At 37.1% G+C, this 12,860-nt stretch overlaps 1 protein-coding gene across 12 annotated transcripts in view; it reads left to right on the top strand.

The window, feature by feature from the left end:
* The window catches only part of PPHLN1 (periphilin 1), a 172,138-nt gene extending 160,141 nt beyond the window's left edge, over positions 1–11,997 (top strand). For all 12 annotated transcript variants that reach the window (XM_055394587.2, XM_055394584.2, XM_055394583.2 and 9 more), the window contains one exon: positions 11,282–11,997. In XM_055394587.2, coding sequence (XP_055250562.1) covers positions 11,282–11,476 — 195 coding nt within the window. In that variant the 3' untranslated portion in view covers positions 11,477–11,997. The remainder of the gene's footprint in view (positions 1–11,281) is intronic.
* The last annotated feature ends 863 nt before the right edge of the window (positions 11,998–12,860 follow it).

Raw genomic sequence — 12,860 nt, 5'->3', positions numbered from 1 at the left:
GTTGCTGGAGAATTTGCATGGTATGTCTTGCCCTAGAACTTGTTGACCCTTGGGTGGTGCTTGGTTTTAGTGTAGGTATGGAGACGTTTGATGAGCTCCTATCGATTAATGTTCCCTGGAGTCAGGAGTTCTCTGGTGTTCTCAAGATTTGGGCTTAAGCCTCTTGCCTCTGGTTTTTGGTCTTATTCTTGGAGTAGCCTCTAGACTACTCTTATCTATCATTTCCAAGGTGGTTCCCTCTGTTTTAGCTTCTGTTTGCTGGTCTCTTCAGTGTCTAATTTCCACCCTGATACTAGGGGGTGGGTGGACACTTTTTAAGGTTCAGTTTTTCAGTCCTGTTCTGGGAAGGGAGGAACGCTGCAGACAAATATCTCTGGCGTCTGTGGGAGTGCTCGCAGCGTCTCAGCCACACTGGGTTTGCCCCCGCTCAGCGCATGTGTTATCCCAGTCTACACTGCACAGGCTCTAGGTTGCTCTGCTGGGAACTGTCTGAGGCCTGTGCCAGATTGTATGCACTTCCCAGGTCTGAGCGGCTCAAGTTCAGCTCAAGTTTGGGTACTCCACAAAGGCGCAGACTTGGTTGGGCCTGCGTTTTGTGCCTTCCCCAGTCCGAGCAGCTCAGGTGACCAGCTGTTTGGCGAGCGCGGTTGCTGCGACTTAACGCCTCCCCAGTCCCTGCCACCCAGTTTTCTGGGTGTACAACCGGCGCACCTTCTCAGGCGGATATCGATCGGCCGGAGCCCAAGATGTCTTGATTAGCAACAAGCCTGCCTGCAGTTTGTATTGGATGCCTTTCTGGGGCCGCGGTTGCCCCCTCCGGCTCTGGCTGCCCTCCCGGCCTGTGTCGGCGGGGGATGGGTGATGGGTCGACCACAGCTGGCTTGCTCTGCTCAGTCCTTTGTTCTGTGAGCGGGGCTGGCGGAGTCTTAGGTTAGAGCTTTCCGCCTTTTGGAGGGGAAGCTATCCCAGTCTGCTTTGCTATCCCCAGTTCTCTCAGATTGCCCTCGCGGCATTCAAGCCCAGTCCTCTCTCTACGCAGTTCAGCTAGCCCCCGCTTGCTAATGGCATATGCAGGCGTCTGCGCTGCTTCTCCTCTGGGAGTTACCGTTTGGCGGGTAATCTGTGGGTTTTAAAAAAATCTTTAAAAAAAAGAGGGTTATGTGGCCCTCTGAGCTTCCAAGGCTCGCCACAGATTCGCCAGTGAGAGTGTTTCCTGGTGTTTGGAAACTTCTCTCTTTTTAAAGCCTCCCTTCCCGGGACGGAGCTCCGTCCTTACTTCTTTTGTCTCTCTTTTTCTCTTTTATGTTTTTCCTACCTCCTTTCGAAGACAGTGGGCTGCTTTTCTGGGTGCCTGATGTCCTCTGCCAGCATTCAGAAGTTATTTTGTGGACTTTACTCCGTGTTCAAATGTTCTTTTGATGAATTTGTGGGGGAGAGAGTGGTCTCGCCCTCCTGTTCCTCCGCAATCTTGTTCCTTCTCCATGATGCATTTCTTAGCAACCATCAGGGTTCTTTTTGGAGCTGTGTTTTTAAGAGCCAGTGCAGCATTGAGGAGGATGTTTAAAGATATCTTTTTCTATTAATATAGCACAAGAAGAACATAGATTACAATACTTTTGATACTTTCTGCATTACTGCAGACCCAAATATTAAAGGGTTTACATTTGCTCCAGTATTTAATATCATTATGCTGTCAACATTTTTTCCCAGTCTCACCGACACATTAGACATTATGAATGTTTCCTTGTATATTAAGCCTCAATTGGAGTTATTTTTTTAATTTACATTTTTATATGAATTTCATAAAAATTATGCAGCATTTCACAGGTACTAATTATATTTCAGTTCTTCTTTAAAAGTGGTAAACTTTTATTTCCACCTTAATGATAAAATAGTTGCAAATATATACGAATTAATTTACCAGGTCAACACTTCACCTTACCCTTTTTTCACTTCCCAATCCTCTATAATAACACTCCTTAATAGAATTTTCTGTGATGATGGGAATGTTTTATATTTGCACTGATATGAAAGCCATTAAAGTGCAACTGAGGAACTGAATTTTTAACTTAATTAAAATTTAAATAGTCACATATGGCTAGAGGCTACTGTATTAGTCAGCCCAGCTCTATAATCTCTACCATCCCAGTAAACTGCTCTTGCAGTTATCCACTTCCACACATTTCCAAATCCCATCAATATGTTTTGTCTGTTAGCCTCTTTAATCCTTCTCTGACATTTCATTGATTGTCCTTATTTTACAAACCTTTTCCTTCATTCTCTCCTGATTCATAGTCTTCCTCATTGTCACTTTATGACTGATACTGATGTTTTTAGATGTCTACTTTGGACTGTCTTTGCATTCTTGCATTATGCATTCTCTCAGAACTGACTTTAGCTATTCATTCAACATTTACTAAATATCTCCTCTATCAGATACTGGAGCGGGGAAGAACTTTACCCTTTCTTCTAGGAACTCCCCTGGCCTCAGCTCGCTTTAGTGCTGAAGATAAGATCTCTCTTCCTCCTCTGTTTCCTTCTCCTAAGGGCTAGACTCAGTACGCCACTTCCTTTTGACAGGTTTTTCAAATTACATATTGGGCTTCCCTGATAGCTCAGTTGGTAAAGAATCCACCTGCAGTGCAGGAGATCCTGGTTTGATTCCTGGGTCAGGAAGATCCCCTGGAGAAGGGAAGGGCTACCCACTCTAGTATTCTGGCCTGGAGGATTCCATGGACTCTATAGTCCATGGAGTCACAAAGAGTTGTCATAGGCGAATGAGTGAGTTTCACTTTAACTTCACTTGAATTACATATTAGGTATTGATGTTATCTCCCATTCCCAGTTCCCTCCTTGTTGAAATAAAACCTTCTACGCATGAGTTTTTATATTATTATATCCATATTGCTTCTTAATTACTCTGAATTAAGCCTCTAATCTCATCTTTCTTTAACACATCATGTGACATTCATAGTTCCAGTTCTCAGGAACCCCATAGCATTGATTCTAACCATTCTTTCCCTGATGTATCAAAAGGATCCACTTCTGGCTTCCATTATACCTCAATTGACAAAGACTCCGCCTGTAGTGCAGGAGACCCCAGTTTGATTCCTGGGTCGGGATGATCCACTGGAGAAGGGATAGGCTACCCACTCCTGTATTCTTGGGCTTCCCTTGTGGCTCAGCTGGTAAAGAATCCGCCTGCAATGTGGGAGACTTGGGTTCCATCCCTGGGTTTGGAAGATTCATTAAAGAAGGGAAAGGCTACCCACTCTAGTATTCTGGCCTGGAGAATTCCATGGGCTTTATATTTATAGTCCATGGGGTCGCAAAGAGTCAGATATGACTGAGCAACTTTTACTTTCTTCTCACTTTTCCTGCTCGTAGATTTTTATCTGTTTGCTAATTGTTTATAGGTTGAGATCTAAGCTCCTTAAAAGAAAGCTTTTCATGGCCTACTTTGAGAGTGAGCATGCTCTAAGCTATGCCAAACCAATTGAATTTCTCCAAAATGCTGTTTCATTTTCCTTCTCCCTATTTTCCTAACACGAACTCCTCATGTTTAAAGAATTGGTTATTGAGATGGTGAATGTCGTCTTCATATTGATGTTTTTTCAATGTGTACATAGTTAATGTCAGTAGAAAGTGAAGAATGACTTGAGATAAAACTAAGGCCAAAACAAAAGCATTAATGATATAATTTTAAATATAGTCATTGATGTTAGAACAATGTCTAATTGGATGTTAAACATTAAAGAAGTTATCATACCATTTTCTATTACTCCCTTCTCTAGACAAAGCTAGAATGTTTTTTCTTTTTCCATCATCAGCATCACTATTTTTAACATACATGAAATGCTTCCTGTAGAGCAGGCACTATACTGAGTGCTCTTTATTATCTCAATCCTTACAACAGCATAGTTAGGTCTGTATGTACTGAAACTGTGGCACAGACGTATGTAACTTTCCCTTGCTAGTTTTCAGTTGTGGGATTCTTCTCAGTACTCTATCAAAGTGGCTTGTGTCATTTTGCATTCCCACCAGCAATGAATGAGAGTTCCTACTGCTCTGCATTCTCACCAGAAATTGCGGTTGTCATTGTTTGGCATTTTAACAATTCTAGTAGGTGTGTTGGAGAAGGAAATGGCAACCCACTCCAGTATTCTTGCCTGGAGAATCCCAGGGACGGGGGAGCTGGTAGGCTGCCGTCTATGGGGTCGCACAGAGTCGGACACGACTGAAGCGACTCAGCAGCAGCAGCAGCAGTAGGTGTGTAGTGGTATCTCATTTCATCATTATTTTAATTTTCAGTACCCTTAATGACATATGATGTTTGAGCATCTTTTCATTTGCTTATTTGCTATCTCAATGTCTTCTTTGGTGAGGTTCAGTTCTTTTGCCCATTTTAAAAATTGAGCTTGTTTTTATTACTGAGTTTTAAGAATTTTTTTGTGTATTTTGGATACCAGTATTTTGTCGAATATATGCTTTGTAGTGATTTTTCTCCCAGTGTGTAACTTGTCTGTTTGTTCTTTTAACAGTGTCTATCCCAGAGATATTTTTAATTTTAATGAAATCCATTTTTTCTTTCTTGGAATGTACTTTTGGTGTTACCATCCAGATTTTTTCTTTTGTTTATCTTCTAGAAGAATTATAGTTATGTATTTTACATTTAGGTCTGTAGCCCATTGTGAGTTAATCTCTGTCTAAATTTTGCACGTAAATGGTCAGTTCCTCCAGCACCATTAGTTGACTCATCTTTCTTTCTGAATTGCCTTTGCTCCCTTATCAAAGATCAGCTGCACTTTGTATGAATCTATCTCTGGCCTCTTTATTCTTTACAACTGATCTCTTTGTCTTTTGATAATACTGTACAGTCTTGATTACTGTGGCTTTCTAGTAAGTTGAGCGTCAGTTCTGTGACTTTGTTGTTTTTCGTTAATACTGTGTTGACCATTCTGGGTCTTTTGCCTTTCCATATAAACTTTAGAAGCAGTTTGTCAACAATCCACAAGATTACTTGTTGCGATTTTGGTGTAGTGACTGTTGAATTTGTAGATCAAGTTAGGAAGGACCGATGTCTTAACAATAGTGAGTTTTCTTATCCATGAATGTAGACTATATCTCCATTTACAAACATTTACATAGGAGATGTCGCAGGTTCAGTTCCAAACCACTCTAATTTATAAGGCAGATATCATAATAAAGCAAGTCACATGAATATTTTGCTTTCCCAGTGCATATAAAAGTTATTTTTACACCATACTATAGTCTATTAAGTGTGCAGTAGCCATATGTCTATAAAAAACAGTATATCTAGCTTATTAAAAATACTTTATTGCTAAAAAACGCTAGCCTTTGGTGAGCCTAAATCTTTTTGTTGGTGAAGGGTTTGAAATATTGTATGAATTACTAAAATGTGACACAGTGAGCACATGCTCTTGGAAAGAGGTGCCAGTAGCCCTGCTTGGTGCAAGGTTTCCATAAACATTCAGTTTATAAAAAAACACTGCAAACAAACACTGCAAAGCACAATAAAACAAAGTGCAATAAAATGACATGCTGAAATTTATATCTTCTTTGATTTATATCATTAGTGCTTTATAGTTTTTCTCATATAGATCATGTATCTGTTTTGTTAGATTTATACTAATTTTTTTCAGTGCTGTGTTGTTTTTAATTTCAAATTACAGTTCATTTCTAATATATAGGACAGCGATTGACATTTGTCTATTAACCTTATGTCCTACAATTTTGCTCTAATCACTTATTAATTCCACTAATTTTTTGGTCAGTTTGGGATTTTCTATTCATCAGTGTCACCTGCAAACAAGGAGAGTTTTATTTCTCCGTTCCTAATTGGTACACCTTTTCTTGTCTTATTGCATTAGCTGTGCTCAGTATAGTGTTGAATAGTTTTTAGAGGGGATACCCTCATTTCCTGTCTTGGGAGGAGGACATATATTTTCTTACCATGATTTAGCAATAAAGTTATTGTAGATATTGTTTTTAATCAAGTTGAGGAAGTTCTTTATCCCTAGTTGGACAGTTTTGTTATGATTGAATGTTGGATTTTTTTTCAAATGCTTTTCTGCATTTATTGATATGATCATGTGATTTTTCTTTTCTAGCATATTGATGAGATGGATTGCATTACCTGATTTTCAGATGTTGAAACAACCTTGCATAACTGGAGTAAATCCCACTTGGTTGTTATGTATGGTGGTGGTGGTGGTGGTTTAATTGCTAAGTCATGTCTGACTCTTGTGACCCCATGGACTGTAGCCTGACAGACTCCTCTGCCCCGGGGATTCTCCAGGCAAGACTACTGGAGTGGGTTGCTATTTCCTTCTTCAGGGTATCTTTCCAACCCAGGAATTGAACCTGGGCCTACTGCATTGCAGGACGATTCTTCACCGACTGAGCTATGAGAGAAGCCCCAGTTTTTATGTATAATTCTTTTCATTGTATTTTGGGTTTGAGAATTTTTTGTTATCTATGTTTATGAAAGATACAGGTCTGTAACTTTTCTTCCTAGTAATGCCTTTGGTTTTGGTAGAAGGGTATGCTGACCTCATAGAACACCAGGAAATGTTCCCTCTGCTTCTGTTTACTAGAAGTGATCATAAAGAATTGGCATCACATCTTTTAATGTTTGGTAATTTATCAGCAAAACCACCTGGGCTTAGTGCTTTCCGTTTTGGAAGTTATTAATTGTTAATTGAATTTCTTTCATAGTAAAAGCCTATTTAGAGTATGTACTTTTTTCTTGTTCGAGTTTTGCTAGACTATTTTTCAAGGAATTGGTTCATTTCATCTGATTTATCATATTAGTGGGCATAGTTATCATAATATTCCTTTATTATAAATGCTTGAAAGGTGAATAGTGGTGACCCATTTCAATTTGATATTAATAATTTGTGTCTTTGTTCTCTTTTTCTTGGTTAGCCTGGCTAGAAGTTTATCAATTAAACTATTAATCTTTTCAAAGAACCAGCTTTTGGTTTTGTTGATTTTCTAATGTTATTTTCTTAATTTCATTGATCTCTGCTATAATTTTTATTTTCTTCTTCTACTTACTCTGCATTTAATTTGCTATTCTTTTTCTAGTATGCTAGCTTATTACATTATTTATTCTATATCTTCTTTTCTAACATTGATTTAATGCTATAAATTTTCTCTGAGCACTGTTTTTGCTGCATCTCACAAATTTTGATAAGTTATATTTTCAACATATTTTTAAATTTCTGTTGAGACAGTTTATTTGATTTGGGTGTTATTTATCAATAGCCGTATGTTGTTTAATGGAGCTTCCCAGGTAGCGCTAATAGTAAAGAACCTGCCTGCCAGTGGAGGAGATGTAAGAGATGCGAGTTCAATCCCTGGGTCTGGAAGATCCCCTGGAGGAGGGCATGGCAACCCACTCCAGTGTTCTTGCCTGGAGTATCCCATGGACAGAGGAGCCTGACAGGCTACAGTCCATAGGATTGCAAAGAACTGGACACAACTGAAGTGTCTTAAAATGCACACACATATGTTGTTTAATCTCCAAATATTTGGGGATTTTCCTACCTATCTTTCTTTGGAATTTTAACTTAATTCCACTGTGGTCTGAGAGCATACTTCTTTTAAATTTGCTAAGGCATGTTTTATGGCCTGAAATGTGGTCTATCTTGATGCATGTTCCATGTGAGCTTAAGAAGAACGTGTAAAGTCCAAAACAAGTTTCATCAGATCCAAATTAAGATTTCTGCAAGGGCTGAACTTACTGTGGACACTCCAAGGGAGAATCTCTTTCCTGGCCTTTTCCAGTTTCTGGAGGCTACCTGTACTCTTTGGCTGGTAGGGTAGCTCCCTTCTACCCTACGACTATCTTTAAAAGTCATCACTCAACTTCTGTTTCTGTGATCACATTTCCTCTCTTTTTCTGCATTTTGTTTTTAAGAATGTATGTGATTACATTTTATTTACCTGGATATTCCAGGATACTTTCTCCTTCTCAAAATCCTTAATATAAACACACCTGCAAGGTCTCTTGTACCATGTGAGGTAACATATCCATGGTTCCAGGAATTAGGATGTGAACATCTTGGCTGTGGGGTTGGAGGATGTTCTTCAGTTCACCACGGTAGTAGGGTCAGGATTTGAACTTGATACGCCTGCTCGTGGAGCCACTTCTGTGTTCTTTCTGGCTTCCCTGTCACCTTCCACATCTAAATAGCTCCTTTATGGTGTATTTTAGTTGTCTGCGTTTACCTTTACCATTAGGATGTGTCTCTCCTGAAACAGGACATGTCCTTTTAAACCAAATGAATTCGGATCAAGGAAATTGTGTGGAATCTTGAGGTATCAACAGAGAAAAGAATTGTTTCTGATTCTTCAGTCTTTTAAGGCTGTGTGTGTGTCTGACTTTTGCAGTTTATTCATTTACCTTCTAATATTAATATAAATTATAAATTGTTAAGATAAGTATATACATATTTACCTAAATTCAAGTCGTTTCCTGTGGCTAATGGCTGTGTAATTGCTATGATTCCACCAAACTACTATTATGGAACTGTAATATATATCCTAAAGATGTTTGTCTGAAATGAAAATTCTAACAACTCATTTTGCCTTAAGTTTTGGTTTCTCTTTTTGTAGGAACAGAGGTAAGGACTAGAATGATGTACATTTTAGAGGAGTTTTATATCATAGTTTGTTATGCCAAATAATCTTGCTTCAGTTACTGGACAGCATAATTAATAGTAAAAAATTTTGGTAGTTTATCATGTCCTTTTATTCCTAGAAGCACTTTATAAGCCTTCAGCTATTAACACAACTATAGTCAGATACTGTATGAAACCACATTTAGATAGTGTTTTCATTATGGTGGCAAATTTAACTATGTTACTGTGGAGTGTATGTGAGCCCCACCCAAACTTTAACCTATTTCCATTTTGATGAGGTCCAATCAAGAGAAAAAGCAACAACAAAACATCATCCTGTGTGGCCTGTAGATATTAAGTCTGAAGATTATTAATACATTTCCAGCTTGGGACCATAAGCAAACAAACTCTTCCACAGATAACTACACCCTTCCTGTTTGGGATTGAGTTTACTGTGGAACAGATTTCGGAAATATGTTTCTGACCGTTGTGAATTTTATTTATAAAACTTTGGAGGGTGAGGTCCTTCCTTTAACAAAGAAACTAATGATTTCCTGTCTAATGCCCAACCAGTGCATTTTAAGCGGTCTTTATAGAAAATTTACCCTGTGATACAGAATTACGTTTCTTTGGGAAGTTCTGATTGTTCTTGTCAGCTAATGTACAAAAATTTGTCTTTTCAGTGAATAATTCAAAAAGGACTTACAATTAAAAAATAAAACACAGCCTTTAAATGCTTTTATTGTCTCCAGAGTGAGAATAGTGTGCAGTTTAAATAAATGCATGAACACATTTTAAATACGGTTTTACTTTTGATATGCAAATCTGTACTACATTTATGTTCTGTAAATATGCTAAACGAAAAGTTACAGTTTAGGTAAAACAGCAGATTTACATTAAAGAATTTGCAGGTTAATTCACAGTGTAACCTTATCCTCATCTAGTACATCTGCTATAAAGAAGCCTATAAAATTTAGGCCACCCACAAAGTGGTCTGCTGAGGCCAGTGGTTGGTGTTAGAATGCTGTTATTATGTGGGTTGACCGTTGGTAAGGAATTTACCTCTGCTAAGACTGTAAAAAACATCATGGTTCTGACTTCCCCCATGGGGACTGCATTGGCTGGACTTAGGTTAGATCCTCTGTGTTCGTTAGCCCAGTTACTGTGCTCTATTGCCTTGACATCCTGTGTAATATTATGTGGATGGTATTCTGTTTCCTAAGTTGGTTTATTAGAGTAGTCAGTAATATTAATTCTGGGTCATGTAAACCTTGAGATAAACTGGAATAAACATTTGGTTTAAATAGTTGAATTAAATTTAATGGCTATTAGGGGTAAATTTCGTTCACTATTTAGAAAAAACGTGTGTGTGTTTTAGTGTTGAGATGGAGAAGGCAAACTGAGGATTTTATATATTTTAATTTCTGGGTCATTTGAAGAACTTATTCTTTGGGGCTTATGAATTATTTTCAAGAGCATGGAAGTGAATTTAGTATAATTTGGCAACCTAGTACTAAGAGTCAAAAACAAATATTCTTTAAATAGCTATTTTAAGGGATAAAAAAATATTGCAGACATTTAAAAATACAGCAGCAATCACCATGACTAGCAGTGATCATTTGAGGAATGAGAACTGTCATGAATGAAGCAATGTCTCAGATCACTTCTAAGGTTTTAAAAAGTGAATAAAATCCTTTTTCAGAGAATGAACATGTTGATTGCTTTTGTTAAATTTGGAAAAATTAAAACAGTACTTTTAAATCAGATAATTTATATTTAATTTTCATGGAGCCTTAACTAATTTTTCTTTAAATACATGAATTACAGAGTATGAAAAACAGCATAGAAATCTAAAATGCATTTTGTGACTGCAAACTAAGGAAATAACATTTAGTGTGGAGAAAATCTAGCAGTTTTTAGACAGGAAATAATATTTTACTGCCATTGGTAAAAATTATATATACATATTGAAATAAAATATTAAAATATATACATTAAAGTGGAAACTATATAGACATGTATACATGCATATACTATATATACATCTGTGTGTGCACACGTGTATACATGAACATGTGTGTGTATAACATACTGTTTTGGTCTGAACTCTGCCTTGGTGATCTTAATTATGGTCAAATATTTATAACTTGAAAAGCTTTTTTCAAATAAATACTTTCAGCCTTCTTATAGTTGTTTGTTGTATACTAAACAGAATTTTGAATCTATCATCTGGTCATGATTCAAACAAATAATCGGAAGTTAGGGTTTGTAATCTTATTTCTTTCAAACAAGCAAATGAATAAAGCTATCAGCATGTCTTACCTAGCTGGCATTCATTCTTCGTTCTTCTCATTGCTAGTCTTATGTCCTGTTAGTAGACTGCATTATGCTTGACAAATGCTATGCCTAATTTCTGTAGTCAGTGATGTGGTATATCAGTGCTTTTCTACTCATTCAACTTGCCAGCAAATCTCAGAGATAGTGGTTTAAATGGCCTTTGGCAGTAGTGTTTACTCAGAACAAGAGAGGTTTTGTGTCTCCCTTTTAGATTTCAGTATCATAATTCTGTCGACTGAATCAGCTCAATGTTTGGCTAATTATTCTTAGTAACCAGAGTGTATTTATCTTTCTAGGTTTACCGACAAGACTGTGAAACCTTTGGGATGGTTGTGAAAATGCTGATTGAAAAAGATCCTTCATTAGAAAAGTCTATACAGTTTGCATTGAGACAGAATTTACATGAAATAGGTGAGCGGTGTGTTGAAGAACTCAAGCATTTTATTGCAGAGTATGACACCTCTAGTCAAGATTTTGGAGAACCGTTTTAGATTGCTTTCTCAGGCAAAAAAAAAATTTCTAGATTTTTTTCCCCCTGGATTGTGTAAATCCCTAATATATGGAATTTTTGTGATGAGAAATACTTTATGATAGTTGACCATATTTCCAATATCAAATAAACATCTAAAATAGTCTAAGATATTTTAGAATCTTTTTTATCTACATGTAGAGCCTTCTAATCCATACTTATTTTTTCTTTTCCGTCTCCTAAAACGATGGGTCAGTTAATTTTTCAAGCTTTCTTGAAAATGCAGTCCAAGATTTCTGTACTTACAGGACATGTCCTGTAGTCTTCCATTGTTATGTGATCATTTGTTTGGTCACACTAGTGTAATTTATAGGTTAGAGTACATTCCACTTAAACATTTGTAGTCTCTTTGCATTTCATAGTGATACCATGTGAAAATGTTACAGTTCTGGGTTGTGTTTTATTGACTTGTTGCTTGCTTACCTTAGGCTTTGTAACTTTCAATATGTTTAAGTATATTCAAATAAACTGAATACTTTGGTATCTTGGGGGGAATATTTGCTTTGAGGATAATTCTCATTGTGATAAAATAGAGCATTTAAATCTCTAAAAGACACCTCATAATAAAATCCTGTTTTCCAAGTAAATGAACTCAATGTCTTCTGTTAAAATAATCCTGAAACGCCTGACTAGTCTCACTGATGTGTGAGTCTTAAATATTATCACAAAGAAGACTAGAAGGGAAAATTGGAGATGAAAGATGAGGCCTATTTTAAAATTAAGATTTCTTTAAAAATTTCTAACCAAAAGAGAAAAATTTGCAATATGGGGACGTAGTGGAGTTCATTTTATCTGTAGGCCCATATTCCTCAAGAAAGAAGGTGATTGGTAACATATCCATAATTAAACACATTATGCCTTTGTTAATCTCTGTTTGTAATCCAACAAACTCTTGTTCTGCTGTCCTTTTTAGGGGTTCATAGCCCTCTAAGTGTTTTTGAATGAAACAAAGAGTAGGCAGTAAGCCTAGCACATCTACCCTTCACCAAGCAGCCCGTGTAAACAATCCTTCACGAGCGAGCCTTCCAAATCACGGGTTAGTTAAGAATCTAACTGGGACAATTAGGGTATTCCGCTCATTTCCTGATCACTTCCAGCTGTCCGGTGGCATTTAGCCAAATATGTAATTTCGTGGCATGTGTTTGGAAACTTTTAAAAATATTTGTTATTACTACAATTTCATTATCCTTCCATTCTTTTTCCATTCCACTCTCTTCTCAGTTGAATTTTGGCATTTTTTTAGTGGCCTCTATTGACTGTATCTAAAGAGCTATACCAGAGTAGATAAAAATTCTATTAAAAGTAGAAATAGCAGTATAAATAATTTTAGTGGATCCTGTAATGTG

The sequence above is a fragment of the Moschus berezovskii genome, chromosome 6 (genome assembly GCF_049115385.1).
Source record: "Moschus berezovskii isolate FMDL1 chromosome 6, NW_MosBer_1.0, whole genome shotgun sequence".
In the NCBI taxonomy this organism is placed as follows: domain Eukaryota; kingdom Metazoa; phylum Chordata; class Mammalia; order Artiodactyla; family Moschidae; genus Moschus; species Moschus berezovskii.
The sequence above is the reverse complement of the archived record's forward strand: the minus strand, read 5'-3'. Positions and strand labels throughout refer to the sequence as shown.